This window comes from Hetaerina americana, unplaced genomic scaffold (assembly GCF_022747635.1).
Source record: "Hetaerina americana unplaced genomic scaffold, ioHetAmer1.1.p SCAF_74, whole genome shotgun sequence".
NCBI classification, from domain to species: Eukaryota; Metazoa; Arthropoda; class Insecta; order Odonata; family Calopterygidae; genus Hetaerina; species Hetaerina americana.
This window is the reverse complement of record NW_027287361.1, coordinates 349,602-371,628: the sequence shown is the minus strand read 5'-3', so window position 1 is coordinate 371,628 and position 22,027 is coordinate 349,602. Positions and strand designations below refer to the sequence as shown.

General features: G+C 36.5%; 2 protein-coding genes across 2 annotated transcripts; both read right to left on the bottom strand.

The window, feature by feature from the left end:
* Positions 1-1,601: 1,601 nt before the first annotated feature.
* On the bottom strand, positions 1,602-14,928 carry Gen (XPG-like endonuclease). The gene is made up of 9 exons (XM_071596044.1): positions 14,672-14,928; positions 14,316-14,405; positions 14,126-14,219; positions 13,782-13,992; positions 11,844-12,050; positions 11,013-11,184; positions 8,776-8,955; positions 6,345-6,489; positions 1,602-2,863 (listed from the first exon to the last, which is right to left on the bottom strand). Exons 1-9 carry the CDS (start codon positions 14,819-14,821, stop codon positions 2,118-2,120), a joined length of 1,995 nt encoding a protein of 664 aa, XP_071452145.1. The 5' UTR covers positions 14,822-14,928; the 3' UTR covers positions 1,602-2,117.
* A 5,643-nt stretch (positions 14,929-20,571) lies between these two features.
* Lamtor5 (Late endosomal/lysosomal adaptor, MAPK and MTOR activator 5) lies at positions 20,572-21,873 on the bottom strand. Its single transcript, XM_071596046.1, has 5 exons — positions 21,724-21,873; positions 21,416-21,619; positions 21,267-21,328; positions 21,069-21,183; positions 20,572-20,982 (listed from the first exon to the last, which is right to left on the bottom strand). Exons 2-5 carry the CDS (start codon positions 21,448-21,450, stop codon positions 20,916-20,918), a joined length of 279 nt encoding a protein of 92 aa, XP_071452147.1. The 5' UTR covers positions 21,451-21,619; positions 21,724-21,873; the 3' UTR covers positions 20,572-20,915.
* Positions 21,874-22,027: the final 154 nt, after the last annotated feature.

The window sequence follows — 22,027 nt, the reverse complement described above, 5'->3', positions numbered from 1 at the left end:
AATTACTGAGTTCCATATTTCTATAGGGAGATACTCATGGGAAGTTGAAGTAGATTACACAAAAAAAACCTTGCTATACAAGGTCTGTTCAAAAAGTATCATGACTTGGTGTTTTTTTCAAAAATTATTTACTTTTATTTCGACCGAACTTGGCGTGCTTTTTTTGGTCTTGGCTCGGGCTGCAGCTGCCATTGGGATGATTGAGCTTTAAGTTTCCATTTCATAACCATAAACCTGTGATTCGTCTCAGTTATGAGCCCCTGGGGCAAATGTGGGTCGTCGAGGACAGAGTCCAACACCTCATTAGCAATGTTAATGCGTTGATGTTTTTGGTCAAAATTGAGCAATTTTGGTAAGTATTTTGCGGTGATACGTGCCATGCCTAAATCATTGGTAAAAATCAAATGGCACAAGCCAGCCGATATGTTTAGGTTCTCAGCAACTTCTCTAACAGTGATTCGATGAATGGCCAACACTATGTACTTCACTTCATCAATGGTTTTGTCTGTCATTTATGTGCTCTGAAGTTTGATACTGAAATCTTTGATCCATTTTTTGGAACAGGCAAAATTCAAAGACAAGCCAAAACACGTCCAAGCAAAACAGCAGTCAACAATTAACTGAACATTCAAAATGGCCAAACTTTTTGGCATAATAGAGACGTGAGTACCAACATAACACCACAAAAAAATCAAAAATCAAATATACGTAACCTGTGAAAATTCAAAATTTGGGATACATTTTGAACAGTCCTTGTGTGAAATAAATTTTTTGTTTGTCCCCGGGAGATATCTATAGTATGTATTGCAGTCACTTGAGTCATGTGCCATCACGTATTGTATGAAGTAATTAGTTTTTAAACAAGGTTCTGAAAAATGGTTGATACATCTTGTTGTCTACAAGGTTCGTTCCAAAAGAAATCAAATGAATTTTTCGCACTGCTCCTATTGGTTGGAGTGGGATATAACTACTTGGATTAGGTGAAGGGGGCACTAAGCTTTGCCGCAAAACCAGTCTCAGTGCGCTCCAAGCCGTGGAAGCGATGGGACATCAGTTATTGTAAACCTTTGTGCGCAGACCGTGTCACAAAAGACCGAGTGGAAATTTCAACTGAAAATTGTGCAACGTATAGAAAATGAACCTGATTATTTGGACAATGTTATCACTGGTGATACCTGGTTTTGTGAGTACGACCCAGAAACAAATGCCGAAGCACACAAGTGGCACACCGACCGGTACCCCAAGCCCAAAAAGGCAAGAATGGGCAAACCAAAAGTGAAAACAATGCTCATTGTCTTTTTTGACATTAAAGGAGTGGTCCATAAGGAGTTTGTTCCGCAAGGACAGACAGTTTTAATGCTGCCTACTAAATGGCTGTGCTGGAAAGACTCCGAAAAAGGGCCGACAGGACGACAAAAGACATCTCCGCTCCCCGGCAACTCCATTGCGAAAATGCACCTTGCCAAAACCTGCGAGTTCCTGGGCAAACACCAGGTGCCAATATGAATAGCATATCAAATTATTTTTCCTTTATTTTTGAATACAAGATAAATACACTTGATTTTACTAGGATCTTATATTGAGGTCTATTTGGTTCTAGTCTGTGACTTAGGCAAAGCTGAACGAATTTGAGTGTATGATTAATCTTAGTTTCTGGGCAATACAAGAATTTTTCCATAATTATTGCTCTAACAATAGTGCATTATTTTAATGTTTTGTTTAATGTAAAATGTAGCTTTGTAAAGCCACAAATTACCCTAACATATAATTTTCATTTTTTAATATTTTACACAATACCGTGGGAATATTTCTAAAATAAAAATTCCTATGAATTGTCAATTTTTATTTTTTTAAATATTATAACCAAAAATGGTTACTCCAAAAAGCTCTAATTACTTTATAATAAATGTATAACCAACCCTAACTCAATGTATGAAGCCCTTATTCAGCCATTTCATGCCAGTCAGTTATAGCAGGCCAACACACATTTCAAGTTATTCAAACAAAATTAGTTTACATGTAATTAAGTAGTACTGAGGACAAAAACAAGTTGCATTACTCATGTGGCATCTTATACTTAAGTGCTTGCTCTAATTAGACCAACCTAAATGCAGTTGTCATCTGTCTTCACGAGACTTGCTTTCATTATTAATTACTGGACTTTGTAATAGCACACTTGCCCCTAGGTCAAAATTGGGTTCAAGGAAGTGACCTTTCATGTATGATGTCTCGGTAGGCAGACAATAACTGTCATGCTCATCTGTTTCAGATTTTCCCAAGTAACCATCCAACTTTTCCAAGTTTATATTTCCCAGTTGTTCACAAAGAATCTTCACATCCTCTCCATGGCACTTCATCTCCACTTTATCACCTTCTTCAAGATTACACTTGAATCTTGAATGTTTCGAGGTGATAATGTTATCCAGTTCATCGCTGGAAAAACTCTTTGATGATTCCTCTGATAATGTCCAAGATGATATTTTTAGATTGTCAAGCTGCTGTTCTAAAGCCTTACCAAACTCTTTTTTATCTTCAATTCCCTCATTCTTGCCCAAAGAACCAGTATTTCCTTCAACGATACCATTTATAATCACTGACAATTCTGACGGATCAAAATCATCATCTGAGTTGGGGAAGGATTCATCAGCTGAGGAAGAATGTGGATCTTCAACAGAAACAGATTCCAATAAGTTAGAAGTACTGTTCACTGCATTAGACAGCTTGTCACAGTTGGGAACTTCAGCTTTCTCCTGAACATTATATTTGCTAATTACAAATTGGCAAATATGGCCATCCTTGATGCTCCCTGAACAACTGCAAACCTTGCTAATTTTATTCTGAAGTTTTCCCTTTTTGTTAACACCTGGAATGAAATAATATTTGTGGTCATAAATACACGGTTTTTTGCTGCGGGGTCATATTTGTAAAATTGGTTATGGAAATTCCTAACTCACTGGAGAGGTTCATAAGAGCTTCCCAAACATAAATAATCGAGTGTGAAGGGGGATCGAGATGGTGCGGGGGCTAACGTACTGGCTTCCCACCCTGAGGGCGCGGGTTCAAATCCCGGCGGTGTCGAATATTTTTCAGAGGTATCTCGATCCCTACTTGAGGTGCTTTGTGGAGGGCACTTTGAGTGAGTACGCCGTCCGTCGGATGGGACGTTAAGCCGCGGACCCCTTGGCGCCTTTCGTAAAGAGTAGGCTAATGCCGACGCTGGGTTTCTCTCCACCCTTCATCCTTTCCTGTCCTTCCCCTATGGCGCAAATGACTTTAGCTGTCGGTCGCCTCCCCTCAAAACTACTACTACTCGAGTGTGAATGATGATAAAACCAAGGATTCTTATTTTTACCACCAGTTTTACAGGAGAAAAATTCTAGTAATTAAAGCTTCAAAAGGGAAACTTAATTAAGTATAAATGGATATATCTTTGTTTCCTTGTTTTCCTCATCATCTAATATGAACGGATGACAGCGCAATACCTGTATATCACAAACCTTTGGGACAACTGAAAATAGTAACAAATAGTTAATAATAGTTTCACTTAATGGAGCCACAATCCAGTTGAATAATATGCATGCATTCAGAATTGCATTTAATTCTTTGAACTGAAATTGAAGGAAACCTTCATGCCTACAGACAAAAGGAGAATGCTCCATCACAATAATACCTAATTTTTCCTTAACCTAGGAAAGATTCGATGAATTAAGATACCTTCTTCATCCACAGCCAATGACTAAGCCCCAAGTGGCACTCTCATGGTTACGCCACTAAAAACTCACTTTGACAACAACATTGATGATGAGTGAAGAGAATATTGAATGCAAGGTGTGACTGTGGCTGAAACAGCAATCCAAAGACTAAAGCACTCAATTAAGGGGTGCATGTAAAGTGGTGGGATTGAAGTAACGTGTAATGTTCTTAGATATTACTTTGAAAAAGAATTCAGACAAATTTCTCATTTAATATTCTTTTAACATCTATCTTTGACCTGATTTCCCTCAGTAATATGATTGACTTCACTTTACCCTTTTATATCTTGTTTCATTTCTCATGAAAGAAGCAGAATGCAGAGAGTACAACTTTAATGGACTATACTGTCTATTATTTATATATCCTACTGCAATCAAGGTAAAAAGGTACAAATAATCACTAACTGTCCAAAATGAATTTGGCTTAAAAGGTAAATCTATAAAGAAAGGCCACACAGACAGGGTAGGTCTTAGGCAATTATTTTTTCAGAACTTTCCCAGAAAACTTTGTCCAGAATTTTCAGAATTAGTTCCCTTTGCAAGTCCCAATCTTAGGGAACAGAGGAGAGAATATAAAGGCCAGAAAACATAGTCAAGTAGTAAACATAAGTTTCCAAGTAACTATCAAATGTTTGTCCTCTTACTTGCCCAGTTTGGGGGGTATCGTTAAGTTTTAACAATTGCTAAAAAATAATTGAGGTAGAGAACTTAAATTTTATTTGTTATTCCTAAGACTTCTCTACATAATCACCATCCGGAGTTATGCATTTCTCCCAGCATGTCTTGACCTTTCAAACATTGTCACTGTAGAACTCAGCAGATTATGTCAAGAACTATTGTTCTACCTCTTGAATAACATCACTCAGGTTGTCAAATCTCTAACCCTGCAATAGTTTTTTGAGCTCTGGGAATAAGAAAAAGTAGCAAGGGGCGAGATTAGAGTGGATGTGGCAAAACTTTGATTCTTCAATAGTGTCTTGAGTTCAGTAAGCAGGTGTACTGTCATCAAGAAGATGGATGCGTTTGGTTATCATACTGCGCTGTTCCTTTTTAAGAGCATCACACAATTTGTTCAGCATTGTGCAGTAATAGGCATCAACGATGGTCTGACCCTACTTCAGGTACAGTCAAATCTCGTTACTATGCCACCTCGCTACTATGCCACTCTTGCTATTATACCACTTTTGCTCGGTCCCGACAAAATTTAATATGAATTAAATTTACTTTGCCATCCCCAACTCTCACTAATATGCCACTCTTATGGAGAGCTTTTCGAGGAGATATTGCATGCATGGGATGGACGACTCGGCCAGCAGGGAAGCAGAGTGCTGGTCAGTCTCGATAACTTCTCTGGGCACCCTCCCGAGTTCCAGCTGAACAACATCCAACTGGTCTTCTTCCCACCCAACATGGTAGCCAATTTGCAACTAATGGATCAAGGAATCATAGAGGACCTCAAGTTCACGTTGCTCTACACGTCGCCCGGCATACTTGGGAGTAGGTTGGCAAGTCGACGATCAGGAATTGTTTTGCAAAGACCAAGTTCATCGAAGAAGAGATCCAAACTGAGGCACAGGAGCAGAGGCGGAGCTGCTCAAGATTTGGGAAGCTCTGCCTGCTGATGAAAAGATGCACGAGAATGGGGAGATCGAGCTGTCTGGCTTTCCTGAAGCCCACAAGTGCCTCATGACTGGCAGGTTGTTCAAGCTGGCAGAGACTGCGGAGGAGATGCTATGCAGTGCAGGGCCAGTGGAAAGCGAAGATGATGAGATAACTGTCGAGGAGGAAATCGTTCTGCTCATGCAACAGAGAAGCGGGAAGCCAGTGTGATACAAGCATGCGATCGGCTAGACAACGAGATCCACCGAAAGAAGATGTCTCAACCGACAATTCTTGAGAGCTTTGGACTGATGGGATACTTGAGAAAAAAAAGCCATTTTTACAAACCCTCATTACTATGCCACTCTTGCTTGGTCCTGATGGGTGGCATAGTAACAAGATTAAACTGTAATTGGTTAAGATGACTCCAATACAGTTGCAAAAAGCAGCATGACCTTCCCTACAGACTTCTGCACCTTAGTCTTCTTGGGGTAAGGTTGAGTCGCTGTGCTTCCACTCTTAGGTCACCAGGTCATAATGATAAATCCAGGATTCATCCATTGTTACCGGGCAACCAAATAAGCCATCTTTGTCTGGGTCCAAAAGATTCAACATCTCCCTAAACAGGAAAGTCAGTGGTTGTGGAACACAGCATGCTGACACCTTTGAAATGTGCAGTTCTTCGTGAATAATTTTCCCAAACAGCTGAAACTAAGATCTGCCTCATTTGCGATCATTTGGATAGTTACTCTTTGGTCTAATAGAATTAGGTCGTCTCCCCTAAAAACTACTACCAATAAAATGCTTAAACAACACTTTTATCTTTAAGTGGTGTGCATGGAGGTTTTCTAAATTGACATCAGCATTGCATGTTATGGAAAAAATATATTCTGGAGATGTTTAAATGATATTCTATTTTTTACTGTAGCCAACATGTACAAGACATAAAAATTAAGAAATATTGCTCCAGAAAATAACATAATCAACACTTACCAATTTTTGGTTTAGAATTGACTTTGCCTTTTTTATTTAAGAATTCTTTTGATAAAGAAGAATAGGCTTTTTCAAACAGAAGTATAGGCTCCAAGGTGTAAAATACACTCGTATCCAATACTGGAGGAATGAGATTCCACTCCACCTGTAAATAAATAATTAATCAGCGGCAATATGTAAAAACAACCAGAAGCATTTCCTACTTCTAGCATGAACAGAATCAGGGTAGAATAACATAGTAATTAACATTTGTGAAATAAAAGAATTGACATTTGTCAAACAATTACGGAATTATGGCAGCTTAAAAGATGAATTTTAAAGAGAAACAATAAGGTAACATTTCCTTCTACCACATATACTCAGTTGGCTTTATTCTAAATAAAATGGAACTAATCTAGCCATGTTGATACATAAAGGTAGTTAAGCATGAATGCAATGGTAAACTGACTGGACTTAATTCCCCCAACTTGATTCAGCATGAATGATTTTAAAACTATTAAAGTAGAACTTACTTCAAAAACTTCTTGCCATGTATTTAGCACATACATGAAGCTTTCAGAAGTTGTGTAATCATCTTCCCCATGACAAATAAGACCAAAGTAATACACTTTTAAAGTTTACAGTTCTATAATTTTGAATTTAATAATGGTAAGGGTTATCAGAACACAAGTCTTTCCACTGTTTCAAGACTGTAGTGCAAGATTTCAAAAATGATACTTGAAATTTTAACAAAGTGAAATATTGCTATTTCAAAATTCAAGGCACCAAAAATTTCAGGGCATCTAAATATCTAGACGAGTGAACTAACTTCAGCATATTCTTGTGAATCAGTCTTTTTTTTCCAGTGAAATCATAATACAATTTTATCGGGCTATTAAAATATTAGGGAGAGAATAAAATACTTGCACTTCGCATTGAGTCAGACAATTGATAGAATAATGCACCATAAGGTAAGCAACAATCTAAAACAGGTCTAGTGAGTCAAGACTGAGGTGCTGTTTCATTTCATGCCCAGTATTATTTGACTTACAAGATCTGTACAAAAAAAGATGAGACTAGTCTTTTTACGCCAGAACTGCTTGACATATCACAATCAGGGAGATGTTGCCTTATAGTGGCATATATGAGAAGTGAAATGGCGCCTTGCTTGTGGCCTTATTTCAACTTGTCTCCGCACAACAGTGATTCTTGTCTGAGCTTGCAAACGCTCGGGAAAAGTGCAAATAAACCTTACGCAATGACTCAGGAGGCATTTGGCAATTAATCTAGGAGTCAGACACAGTGTTTTCATTGGCACAACCATTTCCAGGTGTGACAAACCTTGACCGATGAAGAACCGAGATGGAGAGTGGATGACCATCGACATCAACTATCTATGCCCGCATCAACAAAGTGAATGATTTAGTTTGGGCAAATCATAGGTTAACTTCCAGGAAGATGTCTTGACATCAGCCAAGAACTGCTCAATTGTTCAAAATAATGACCAAAACTTCCTAAAAACAATCGTCACATACAACAAAACATGGGCTCATGGTTATGATGTAGAAACTGAACTCTAGTCTTCAACGTGAAGGAGGCTATCTTCCCCACGACCCAAAAAAATCTGTGATGTCATGATTCAATGTGAAGGTGATGTTTGATCGTTTTCTTAGATTGGGAAGGGATTATTCATTATGAATTTGTCTCTATATGACAAACAGTGAATAGGCAGCACTACATAGAGGTTATGAGCTGGTTAAGATGTTATAAACATTTTGTAGAAGAGACCACAAATGTGGAAAACAAGTTTGGTGAGTTCATCACGACAATGCACTGGTGCACACATCATTGATTGTTACTAAGTTTTTGGCCAAAATCAGCACATCGGTGATCCCCCTACCTACTTTCCAGATCTTGCTACAGCCGACTTTCCTATTTCCTAAGTTGAAATCCAACTTGAAAGGATGACAAATTTAAACTATTGAAGACATCCAACATATATATAGGGTGACTAACAAAATCAAGAATTCATTCAAACAGTCTCATCTTTTTTTGAACATACCTTGTATTGGCTAAGCAAAGAAATATTGTGTTTTTTAGGGTAGTTGAGTTTTCCACCAAGATTAACGGGGAACAGATATGAGTTGCCTTTGTAATGCACAAAGGGAATTTCAGAATACCTAAACCTTTAATGATATTATATTTTGGGGAAAGATTTTTAAAGAAATGATATGTTGCCAGTCAGGGAAAAGATTGTTGCTTCATATTTCATGCGTCCATACTAAAAACCACACAAAATCCAAGCTTAAAGGGACTATTCGAAAATGGAATTAAACAATTCTTGAAATTAAGTGGTATGGGAAAATTTGGGCTTTACTGTACACTCTAATTCAAAAAGTAACAAGATAAGGTTAAAATCTATAAATTTAAGAAAACACAAAAACATAAATACCTCGAAACATTTAACCCCTTTAGAAACCCTTGTCTTCTTGATTGATACTGGTATAGCATCGTTGGGATGCATGGCCTTTGCAGCGCCACTGCCCTGCATGACCTTCCACCTTGTTAAGAGGGGAAGGAACTTGGCCAAGGAATATTCTCGTCGCCATCCAAGGTAATTCTCAGCTATATCCTTCAAGTATTAACAAATTTGTGAATTATTATTTTTGATATAATTTGTCTTGTTTCCCCCTAATCAATTATTAATGATAAATATGGCTGAATGTAAAACTTTGTCAAACATGATAATATAATGAGCGATTGCCTGAAACATATAGGCTGATAATTCTTCAAATGGGGTGATCCAATATCTTAGTAAATATCAGTGTTTCAAAATTTAAGAAGAAAGTAAGAAGTTGGTTTACTTGTTTGCACACATATGAGGGTAAGGTGAAAATTTCTAGGCCTGATACAGAATTGGCATTCCAGTCAGCAAAAATGAATGATTCCTCCCTGGGTGCACATGTTCATAAGACAAGTTCCAACTTGTTCAATTACGTAGTTAGTTTAGACGTAGTGTTGCAGTAGACGTCTTTCAAGTTTTTCGTTAAATTGGAAAAACTTAAATTTCATGCGGTCATAAAATTCTTCATCTTGAATGGATTAACACCCAAGGAAATTCATTCGAAGTTGACAAAAGTATACGAGGACTCTGCTTTTTCAATGTCAAACGTTAAAAAGTGGGCAGCTGGATTTTAATGTGGTCACACATCCCACAGATGACCCATATGAAAGATGGCCGGAAACTGCAACCACAACGGAAACCATCGAAAAAGTGCACGAAACTGTGTTGGACGATAGGGGAGTGAGATAGTTATGGCTGTGGGGGTATCGGAAGAAAGGGTGCAAAACATCTTGCACAAAGAATCAGGGGCACGAAAGCTTTGCGCATGGTGGGTGCTGCATTTGCTGAATGCCGATTAACAGCAAATGCGCAAATAATTTTCACAGCAATGCTTGGACCGATTCAAGAAGGAAATTACTGAATTAGTGCAGTGATTTGTCACCACTGATGAAACATGGTCCATCACCACATGCCAGAAACAAAACAGCAGTCGAAGCAGCGGGTGGAAGCTGGTGGTTCAGCACCAAAGAAAGCTAGGTCGATCACATCTGCCGGGAAAGTCACAGCCAGTGTGTTTTGGGATGTGAAAGGGATGCCGTTAAAAGAGAAAAGGCAGAACAATTACAGTCAGATTTTACTATAACCTTCTTGACCAGCTGGGTGCCAAAATTTACGAGAAGGGCCTGCCTGGAAGAAGAAAAATATCATCCTCCACAGGGACGGCTGTAACCTACTCACAAAGATGCGTTGGTGATGGGATAACTATGGGATTTGAGGTACGATTTGACCAGTCATCCCCCCTAATGATTTAGCACCCTCAGAATTCTATCTGTTTGCAAACTTGAAGAAATTTGTCCAGGAAGTGCTTAGTGTCCAATGAAGAAGTTGAGCAGGCCATACAAGGATATTTTCCCAGCCTTCCCGACTCTCACTTCCAGGAAGAAATACTGATGTTGGAGAAATACTGGACCAAGTGTTTAGAAGTCATGGATTATGTAGAAATATGAATTTTTTAACCAAAAATCACAGTCTATTGTCAGGCCGAGAAACTTTCACCTTACCCTGAGAGAGTTTAAAGTTTGCCTGAGTCACTCAGAAATGGCTCGGTGCTAATATTTATGCAGTGATTAGTTTTTCAAAACAATTCGTTGTTGCATATTAGAGTTCACTTCAAATAAATTTTTCTAAAATTAAAAATTACTTAAATTAAAACCTAGACTTATGAAAGTGTTTTGAACAACAATTTTGCAGCACAGAAATGTCAAAGAAATGATTTTTCCAACTCTTTTAAAAAGGGATGAGGTAATACAGAAGGAATATATTAAATGACTGCATGGCAACAGTTTTAAACTCTATGCTTTATTAACTTATTCAGATAACAGTTTAGTATCTTCAAATTCCTAGCTTTAAAAATGCATATTGTTAAACCTTTGGCCTCTAATAAACTCTATTAACACCTCATGATGACTGCATTATTATGATACAAGACTTAAATACAACACAATTGGATGTGAGAGATGACTATAAGTGTGCATTCCATTAAGTTTAAGTCACTTAGTTTTACCATGAAGTCTGTACCATATTTCAATTACGACTTCATTTAGAATATAGAAATGTATACATACCAAGAAAGAAGAAAGGTTTGGTCGATCCCAGGAAATATCACTCTTCCTCAACTTAATGGGATCAGAGACAGGGGCTAAAAACTCATCAATAATTGACTGAGAGGGGAAACCTGCACATGCTACTGCCTTCGCACGAACTTTCAGTTCCAACATCAATAACTTTCGCTCTTCTCTGTTAAAATGAAAGAAATCACATGAGTCATCAACAAATTTAAGGTTAGACTATGCAACCATCCATGCTGTATAATTTATAGAGATAAAGTGAAGTCTGGAGTTAAACAGACCTTTTGCAGACATAAGATTTGGGTGGCAAAATCCCGGTTGAATACTCAGTGAAAGCAAAATATTTAACAATTGTCCAGGTTTGTTTGCTGCTTCCTCCACTTATTCACGCAAATGTGATATATTTGGTCTGTTCTCGTGACCATCAGCAGCAAATATTTTCACATGAGCATTTTTGGAAAAGTAAAGCTCTTATTAGTCATTTAATTGGGTAATAATTGATTTAAATGGATGACCTTTCCCACTCAGTATTCCAATGACTCCAGAAAAGTTGAATGGATACACATTAATACATGACACCCTAAAATAACCATAAGTTTAAAAATTCATGATTAGAACTAAATAGCATAACTATTCCAAAGATTAATGATGTACAACTGGTTTTGTTGAGGGATATCCAAAGAGACAAAACCACTTGTACAATAAATAACCAAATCAATAAATAATTGTGAAAATATTGAATAATTTTGTTATTCAGTGATCATGAATAATTCGAATACTCTGTCTGGCATTATCAAATTCATATAAATGAGACTTTAAAATACTTACTTAGGCATTTTAAGAAGAGAATTTTCACTGGGAAGACAGGATTTAACAACACAACCTTCCTTGCTATTACAGCTCTTGCAACCAACTCGATCATGTTGTCCCAAATTACCTCGGTGACTGCACTGGATGCACACTGACCCACTGTTAACTGCAACAGCTTCTTTCTCAAGTTTATCATAATTTGGGTCACTCCTCCATGACTGAAGCCTTGAGCACAGAGGTTAATAAAATGTCCTCCCATAAGGTTACTGATGCAAATTTTGTTAAGGAAATATATTAGCATATGCTCATTCATTTCAAAATGCATAAACCAAAGGAACACAGTCACTACTTTACACTACTGTGTTATTAAGAGTGGATAGAAAAACAAATCTTCAATTGAAAAACTAATGAAATTGATGAAAATTAATGAAAAACAAAATTTAAAATCTCAAATGGTAGGGGTGAATCAAAATGGAAGCTATATAGTCTACAAACAATACTCCATTACCATATTGTCACATACAATAAGAAAAAAATGGCAGAGGTATCATAATAAAGCAAATAAAGATTTATAAATGGCCAGATGAATTAATAATCGCTCTCAGTATTCTTTAGGCCCCAATTTGGACAATAAGATGTTTACAATATAAAGTAAGTTCTATGTGATATTATATGAAAGCAGGATATAAAGCATAAGACGCTTCTCTTAGCTGAGCTCACATCCAAGATGTTAAAGACATCACTGGTATGTAAGTGGTTGACTCTTAGGATTCAATTAGGACATTCATTTAGAGAGACAATGCAGTGTTCTTCCCCCTGTCCAGAAGTAATTTTCTCTACAAATGAAGAATCTACAAAATACTGAAGGTTATTTTATACTAAAGTTAAACATTTCAGAAAAGGGCAAACACAGCCATGGTTTTGCTCTATTGCACTTATATTCAGTAATAAAAATAAAACTATTTCTGTTGAGAAAAAGTTAAGTTATTTGCATCCCGGCGTTTATGCCTTATATTGTATTAAATTGGGTGTGAAATGTTTTAGATCATTTAAATCAACATGCTTCAGAGACAGCATCATTGATCAGAATTTGGGGATGGAAATTAAACTTGTTGTTGGCCTTGTTTGGTAACCAGGGGATAATTTCAAAGTTCTCGCAGAACTTTCATCATTAGGTTGTTGTTTTGTCTAATATAATCCATTTCTACAAATAACCACAAAGCATTCTGTATTACAGCCAGCCTCTTAGAGCAATCGCTAAACTTTAATTTTTACTGAATTATTTGATTTGCTAATGGGGCCTTAGCTATAAATTTTTGTTTTGTAGCTTCTTAGTTTAGAAAATTTGTCTGTTAATGTGAAAAATTTCAAAAGGTTACAACAACATAAAACTAGACACCAGTGTGATTTTCACAGGCCATTGACACACACATGATAACTTCAACGAGACTAAATCTCAAGGGGTTAGTTCTTTTCAACGAAACAATGATTAAGCAAAAGCAATGGATAAGATTTGGCTATTAAAAACAACCTCATTACATTCTGCGCAGGAGTTCTTGGAAAGTGATAACAATTTCTAATGTTTTTGCATGATTTTCATGCAGTTTTATCCTTACCCATAAATTTCAGTTTTTGAACTTTTTCACCCTTCACTTGTCATATATCAGCATATATGAATTTTATGCATATAATATCTGGACAAATAAGTTTTATTTTATCAAATTTCTTTTTAAGTAGTATATTTAACAAATTGATATGAAGTTAATTCAGCATTCGTATAAGTACGAAAATTGTATTAAAATATAAATAATTAATAAAATGTTTGAATTTAATTGATTAAAAAAAACATTACTACATATGAAGGCAAGCATATTAAAAGGACAATCACAGATGTGAAAAATTAGCACAAAATGTTATCAACCACTTAACTCAATATCTATAATAGTGATCACTCACCTGGAAAGCACACTGGAACACATTCGGGAAAGACCACGGATAAGTTGGCTAGCCGTTTCAATTCCAATTCCGGCAACACCTCTTGACCCATTACTTGAATTTTCCTGATAATCACAACCGCAAAGTAAAGCTAGAGCCACCAATCCCTCGCGGTCCAAGCCAAGAAGTTCTTGAATTCGAACCTTGTCATATGAATCCACAGCAAAACTAGCTACAGAATTGAAAAAACAGCTATATTTAATATTGGATCAATATGATACATCCATTTAAAATCTAATAGCAGCTTTAGTTTATTTTAAATACTACTATACACGCGGTTTTAAAAATGTATGAAATGTGCTCACCATTACCCTTACAGCCAGCAGAGAAGTTTCGGTACACAACGTTTGCGCCATATAGAAAGCAGTCACTATCTTGCGATATACAACCATCGACGACCTGTTATAACATGATATAGGACAATTTACTAAATCTGAAAACAAAGAATGAATTACATGCCTAAAATGTACGGGAAGGCTGCGGCACGAAACTCACCAGGGCATCATTCAGACGGGCACACATTGCTTCTGCCTCTCCAGGGCTTTTCAACGAGTGAACACCTAGAGCCTCTAACAACTTTTGGCACTGAAAGTGGTTGAATTTTGCTTATGACAAAGAAGAGAGCCCACCTCCATATTTTGTAGGAAATGGAATGAAAGTATAAATTGAACGTCAAACCCAAGAACAGACATAAACAAAGAACTTATTTAGTACGTAAAATATGTATCTATTTGGTATGACGATTTTGAAAACTATTGACTTTTCCAGAAAACTTGGCACGACAGTTTATACATCTTAATTTAATTAAGATACAATTGTCGCTATTAAAATTATTATGGTCATAAACTTACCTGTGAAATAATTCCATTTAGCCTGGACCTCTTTATTTTTTTATTAGTACCATCCCCATCACATAGTCCATTGATTCTTCTTTTAATTTCTATTTGCTTTATATCAGGCGCATCCCCTTCGAGGACAAATACGGGTCGAATATCCAGCATTAAGAGACATGACGTACGAAAAAAAAGATTTCTATTTACACATTGATGGACAATACTTTCGACATAATGCAGCGGAAAATACAATTGATAATTGCTCTACTTGCCGCATGTAAGGTCTTATAACAGGAAGACTTAGCTTCTGACTATCACATATCCAGCAACTTAAATCTATAGCAATAGTCAGGCCCTGCAGTTCCCACAAGGACTTCTTTTCACACACAGGAGACAGGTACATCCACAAGTCCTTAACGCCCATTATGCGTGACCCGTAGGTACAGGAGAAACAGAAAACAAATACCTATGCTACCATTATTCCCGTAGACACTACCTACTTTGATGTACACTAGGGCGAGAGCCAACAATTAATTACGTAAACATTGCCCTGTCAAAGTTAGGTATTGTGGCGCCAAATTATCACAAACAATAATGACGTATGTTGAGCCCATTGGGCAATTTTCAGGTGAAGGTTACGGTGACGCCAACGGGACTTGGTGCTACTACAACTTTTTGTCAAATTTGAATTCCCTCGTTGGAAAAGAAAAAGTTTCTATGTCTGGTCGACTTTATGATTCATTATTATCTTAAGATATATCCGCGTTCCCTCTCCTGTTACCCGTTTGAATATATCTTGAGTGCATATTTTAATCAAATTAAGCTTGTCATTGTTGGCGTCGCTATTTTTATTTTTTCCAACTTTAACAGTAAAAATTTATGCTATGTGCTGAAAGCTAATAACCGTTCCTACTACCCCGCACAACTTGGAAGCTTCTTCATTAACTTATTCAACTGTTAAAAATTTTGTTCTAATTCATTTACGGTAAAAAGTCGAATAAATTTCTCTTATTCCATTGGTAATTAAAGGAATTTAAATCCCAATCAGAAAGGTGCAATTGTTAAATGCATAATATTACGTTTCTCTCTTGAAGAACTTATCTGTTTCCAGAATTCTAAGCCAACTTGATGTTGGTAAGATTTAAGGTATATTAGAACAGAATGTTTAATGGTAACATACTTTTTACATGAGGTGTTAAGAAAATAGCAAATACATGCACCGTTTGTAGTTCAGTGGAGTCCTCATTTCTTTACTTTTAATAAATTCTTAAAAACTAGGCATGCATTATAAATCTGACAGGAACAAATGACAAGGCTAAGGGTACTCTGACTTCTTAATTAGTGGGTGGTGCTTACAGTTATCAGAACTTTGGATGGTTACAATCCGTATCAAAGTTAATGTTTTTTGATTGTTTATTTTAGATTCTTTTGAGCATTTGAGGCAAAGACATTAATGACACCTAATCTCAATTGATCCTCAAACATCATCTGGAACTCCACTTTTGTATTGAATGGGAATGGCGAAAAAGAGCTTGGAAGATAGTATGACAAAGAAGAAAATAATGAGGGCACTAGAAGAAGAGGAAAATTGATTAGACATCCGGAGATACACTATTTTACTGATCATAATTGAAGAATATATTAGGGGATGACTTATAGAGGAAGGCCTTAGGTGAACTATGAGAAGCAGGTAATAGAAGATATAGGTGCAGGGATGAAATGATTAGCAGCAAACAGAATAGTCTGGAGAACTGCCAAAAACCAATCCTTGATTTTGAACATACACTGCAAATTGGCAGTTATTATCCAAAATTCTGCAAGAAATTAACAAAAAATAATTACCAAATCTCTTTTAAACTTACATGTGAGCAAGCAGCCTCATCTTTCTCCACCAGTGAAAAGTAATTTTACAAACAACATTTATAATTTTATCTTTAATGGTTTCACTATGTTACTAGCAGCCTTCATAAACCTGTATGTAAAATTTTTTTATAATTGTGGAACTAATCTATTTTTTCACCTTTCTTTTCATAAAAGGGTTATTCCCATCAATAAATATCTAAACCTTTCCTTCTATAGAAAACCCTATAGTAGAATGGTTGCCTGGAGAGTGGATATCAAACCTCCTTGGCATGATTGCCATAAAATTTGCTTTGGCTTATCCCAATCTTTTCAAATTGCCAGGTGTCAATTTCCTTTATAACAGTCATCCAGAATTTTAAATGGAGCTCATCTCTCCTTCCTTTGTTGGAATCTCATTCCCGCAGCACCAGGAGCCTTAGCTGCTCTAACTTTGAAGCTGTCAAAAAGACACATTGTGAGTAGTGTTGAGGGCTGCTGTCAATAGAACACCTCAAACAAAAGTTTGTTTCAAGAGGACTCAAGCATAGCAAACAATTTACTGGCATTTAAATGAATGAAAAAGAGTACCAACTAAAAGTGTGCTTGAAGCTGCTACTAAACAGCCAAGGGCTTGTGCGGCATTGCAGGATGAAGATACCCTCAGGTAACTCACAGGATTTAAAGCTCCTGTACTAATTTGACTTGGAGGGAGTACAATGGTTGTAATCTTTTCCAGTTATAATCGTCAATATTATGCCATCATTTAACCATACCATGAACGAACAACCTGATGACCAATACTCATGGATGCATTAACATTGTTTATGAAAATCAGTACGTTGCAGACCCATCAGTTAATGCAGAGGGTCATTAATGATTAGTATAGTACTCCCATTGAAAAAAAACTACGTTATCATTCTTATTTACAACAAATGAAATAAGTTACTCCTTACCATTTACCTTACTTGCTATACTTGAGATGTGGTTAGGATTGCTGGTTGTTCGCAGTCACCCACAGAATAATCGTTTCCAGCAGCAATACCTGCTATTGTGTGACATCTAGATTCCATTATATATGTGATCAATTTTACTTGCTAACTTATCAACATTCACATGCTGGGGAGATTGGATGATCGTTTCTGGGCCTTTGTCACACATGATAATGATGAAAGATCGGAAGGAAAAAGTGAGTTCTGGTGTTTTGGAAGTTACTGTTTTTAGTAATGATAAGACATATATGGAGTGTACAAGAAGTGTACTCATAAGCTTGAATCATGATGGGGTTAGTGCAGGCGTTGATGCTAAAAATGTTCTCTATGTTCCTGACTTGGGCATCAATCTTCTTTCTGACAGTGAGATAGTGGAGAATAGGCATGTTGTTACATTTCCAAAGGATGGGTGTAAAGTGTATTATGAAGGCAGCGGCAACATTTAAGGTAAATTGCAGCTTACAGATACAAATGCCGGAGGAATATATATTGAGAACTATTTCCTGAGGAAAAGGTGAATACAGCATCAATATTTCAGAGCAATAAGAGAATGTGGTGAAAATTGGGACATGCTTGTCAAAAATTCATGAAACTTTTAACAATTGATCTGTCCAGTGGAGTTAAAGTTACTGGAAGGGTCGACCACCAATGTATTTCGTGCTTGAAGGGAAAGTATTCAAGATTCGTTTTTCAGTCCAGCCTTCCTGTAAGCTAGAATTAATGCACTCAAATATTTGTGGCTCCAAAAGTGACAGGAGATGAGGAGGGGCAAAATATGTTTGCCTTAACAGATTATTTCACCAAGAAGCAGGTCTTGGCTTCTATACCATATTACATTTACCAAAAGCACAATATAGCAGAACACTTATAATAATGTAATGTGCATTAGTAATGATGAATGAAACTTTGGTGGCAAAATAATGTTCCTGCCCTTTCCTCCAGCCATTATATCCTTGAAGGGATCATCTCTCAACCTTGGAGAGTATGCTCAAGTATGTTCTTTGAAAACTACTATAGTTGTGTACTTTTGGGTATATCTTCCTATCGAATGGGATTTTAGAGGCACATTTTCTTCTCTGCACCAATGCTCTTACGATGCCCTTGATATTGGGCAATAGCTTTGCATATTTCTGTTACTGTACTGGAAATTGATCACTTCAAGAAACATTTTGTGATTATCAAAAAAACATGCATTTCTCATACTTTCTTTTTCTCAACAGTGAGCATTATTGACAAGCCTAAGCCCTATTACAACCATGTTTCTCTGGGTCAATTCCTTTTCACTTTATGAACTTATCTCTCTTGCCATTGTGGGCAGGGAAGTCTAAAAAACTCCTCCCTAACTTTAATTTGCATGATGTCCAAGTAGCACAAGTCAATGGACATATCTTTAGTAATATATCATCTGTCTCCACCAGTATACTGGAAGCATATGCCTCATTCACCCTTTCTATTATATCATATTTGCTAGCAGACCTTTGTACATTTATATTTACATTCTGAATTGGACATTAGATATAAGGGTATGTTGCATTTTCAACCATTTAACTAATCAAACTGATAATTTAGTTCTTGGAAGTGACATTAATGAAGCAATGGCCCATGCCTTCAAATACACTATTTATTTATTCAGTATTAGTCCAAAAACAGCACATTTTGGCCTTTACATCGAACTATTAACAACGATAACAATGGACACATTTACAAACACCCAAGCCCTAGATGGAGGGAAACTCACCCAGGCGGGAATCGAACCCGCGACCCTTGGAATGGCAGACGAGGACGTTACCCCACCGCCACCGGGGCCGGCACACTATGAAGACCTTTTACCATAATACCCAAATTTTGTGGACCACAACACATTATTACCAAGATAATCAACACAAGACATACTTTTCTTTATGTATCTAGAGATGAACTGTTTCAGTACCTCTTTGATCAGGAGTGGAAAAAATTCCTATAATTTTCTAAAAACTCTAGCTCATTGACTAACCAACAATACAGCTCCAAAAATACACATAATGACAAAATATTATCCTTATTGGGCAAACACGAATTCCTGAACTTGAAGTCTCATATGTTTCATAAGATGTCAATTTATCAAATTTCTTCGGATTATGTACAATCCCAATATTGTAAGCTTTTAAGAATTTAGCTGATTTATACTCTAACTTACTGCTTCTTTAACTCAATATCAGAATCTGTTGGAAGCGCCTACTATGTACTCATACCTAAATACTGCCACAATGTACTTATCACCACCTACAATTTTCACACTGCCTCTTTTCTATCACCTCCCTTAATGAAAGGGACGTGTACTTATTTTGACTTCCGAGAAAAAAAATCTTTGAGCCTTCATATTTCCTTCATTAAAACTCTTATTACCCATTTGAGATAACTAGAAAGTTATAAAATGAAATAGATTCAGGAAAGGTAGAAATAGTAGTTCTTCACTGCAAAGGCCATAGCAGTGACTGAAGAACATCACAGAGGCATTTGTTTACCCATTGCCAGACAATGACAGCCAACCATAGAGGCCATGGTAGATTTGTTAACATCCAATTTATTATTACTGTCATAGGCAATATAACTGTGAGGATTTCCCATTGCTTCCCTTAATAATTGCTTAAGGACACCATTACCTTATTTGCTACACTTCAGGCTTCTGAGGATTTTACGGTTGCCTCACTGAGGAACATACACTGCATTATCATAACACGGAAGTCTTTGTCAACCACGTCAAGGTTGCAGTTTGTAAGTTAAGTTTGTTTGTTGAGTATAATGTAAATGAAAAAGTCCTCAAGTGGGGAGAACGGGGGCTGCAACCATTACACCAATGTAAATTTCAATTAGGAACCAATAAACATCATTATCATGCCACTACTTGCATTCACAGGGATGCAACCATTATACTAAAAATAGTTTATTGATGAGAGCACCACTAAGTGCAGTCTTCATTTACCATGAGTGTGATATAACTATTTTAGAGACATTAAATTATTTTTTCGTTTTTTTTTCAATATATTTCCCATATTAACAATTAATTAACCACATTCACAAAGCATTTTAAACCCAGAAAATGCAATAACGGAATAAACAATAGTATACTATCTTGGGAATGTATCACGTAGACTTGATGGCTGACACATCAACTTGTTTAAGAGATGGATGAAACCAGATTTGAAATAATATACCAACTTTATTTACATCATCTTACCACCAATTTACAAACATATTATCTTAAAAATTACTGCGAACAATTCTTAACCAAAGACGCAAATATAATACAAGAACGTAAAATATTAAGATAAGAAGGTAAAGATAACAAACGATCAATTGGTCATATAGCCACCATTACCACTCATTAGTAATAATGTATACCTCTCTTGAAAAACATAAACAAATCTTCACCATTCACTCGAGTTCCTCATTTATGATGTAACAATTGTTTTGTAAATGGCAGCAGTAACGCTGTCAGCTTTTTGGATGAAGCACTGCCTGAAAAATAAACTCAAAAAGTTACTTGAGCTGGCTGCATATTCATCGTACACATTTCACTTACACTAAATATACATGTACTATACTTTGTTTCGCTTTCCAGTAACACCACAGGTGGTTTGGAGTTAGGTTCTAATTTGGCGGCTTGATCAGCAATCGCTGTGATGATTCCCGCACTTTCATTACTGGCATGACCTTTAGCTGAAATATGCCATTAAAAACAAATCAGCCCACATCTTGGACTAAAATGTGTACATTTTGCTGAGACTTAAACAAATAATTACCTCCTAAACATAAACCTTGCCTATCAGCGTACATAACTCCGATGACATTTGGAAGTTGATTTCTGCAAGTTAAATTGAAAAGGCAAGTGTTCACAAGTAAACTTAATTACTATTTTAAAAAGCTCTAATGCAAGCAAATACTGGCTTACATTTCCTCCAAACACTTGTCAAGATTTTCTTCCATTGTAATTATTTCTTAGGAATGCCCTCACTGCGCTGTCAACAACGGCTGTAATCTTGGTCAAAATATTCGCACGTTGGATTTGCTTACTAAGTATCCAAGGAAGTGATGACCAAATGGTTGAGTCACACGGTCTCATGTGATTTTCCTGCAGCACACATGCTTACCACCACTGACAATATATTTGATATTAAAAATATTTGCGCGAATTTTTCCACAAACATAAGAATAGGCCATAAATAACGAGCATTAATTTTAACACAATTTTAAAAATACCTTTTGATGGGATTTTGTACATAAATGTAGCGATATGAAATTCCAAAATGTATGAAATAATTTGCGCGGGTGGTTAACTCGAGCAACCTATTCACTTTTTGTTAATTTTCAAATTCGTGACCTGGCATCGCTCCGAGTTGGACAAGGAAAGAAGCTTCCGTTATAATTCTATTTATTCAGCCGAAGATGTCTAAAGAAAGGGAGTGAAATTCGTTCAGGCATTTCCTTATGACAACCGAGGTTTTTTATCCTACTACATAGGCTTTCCGTGAGAGTATCTATTATCATTGGATTCGATTTTTCG

Excerpts from the sequence above, each read along its gene's own strand:
- Gen (XM_071596044.1), bottom strand. The coding sequence starts at position 14,821 with ATGCTGGATATTCGACCCGTATTTGTCCTCGAAGGGGATGCGCCTGAT. Across the intron at positions 14,406-14,671 it reads TAAATGGAATTATTTCACAG|TGCCAAAAGTTGTTAGAGGC; the intron begins GTAAGTTTATGA and ends AACCACTTTCAG. Across the intron at positions 14,220-14,315 it reads CCCGTCTGAATGATGCCCTG|GTCGTCGATGGTTGTATATC; the intron begins GTGAGTTTCGTG and ends ATGTTATAACAG.
- Lamtor5 (XM_071596046.1), bottom strand. The coding sequence starts at position 21,450 with ATGGAAGAAAATCTTGACAAGTGTTTGGAGGAAAT. Across the intron at positions 21,329-21,415 it reads GACAAGTGTTTGGAGGAAAT|AAATCAACTTCCAAATGTCA; the intron begins GTAAGCCAGTAT and ends TTTAACTTGCAG. Across the intron at positions 20,983-21,068 it reads TTACTGGAAAGCGAAACAAA|GCAGTGCTTCATCCAAAAAG; the intron begins GTATAGTACATG and ends TTTATTTTTCAG.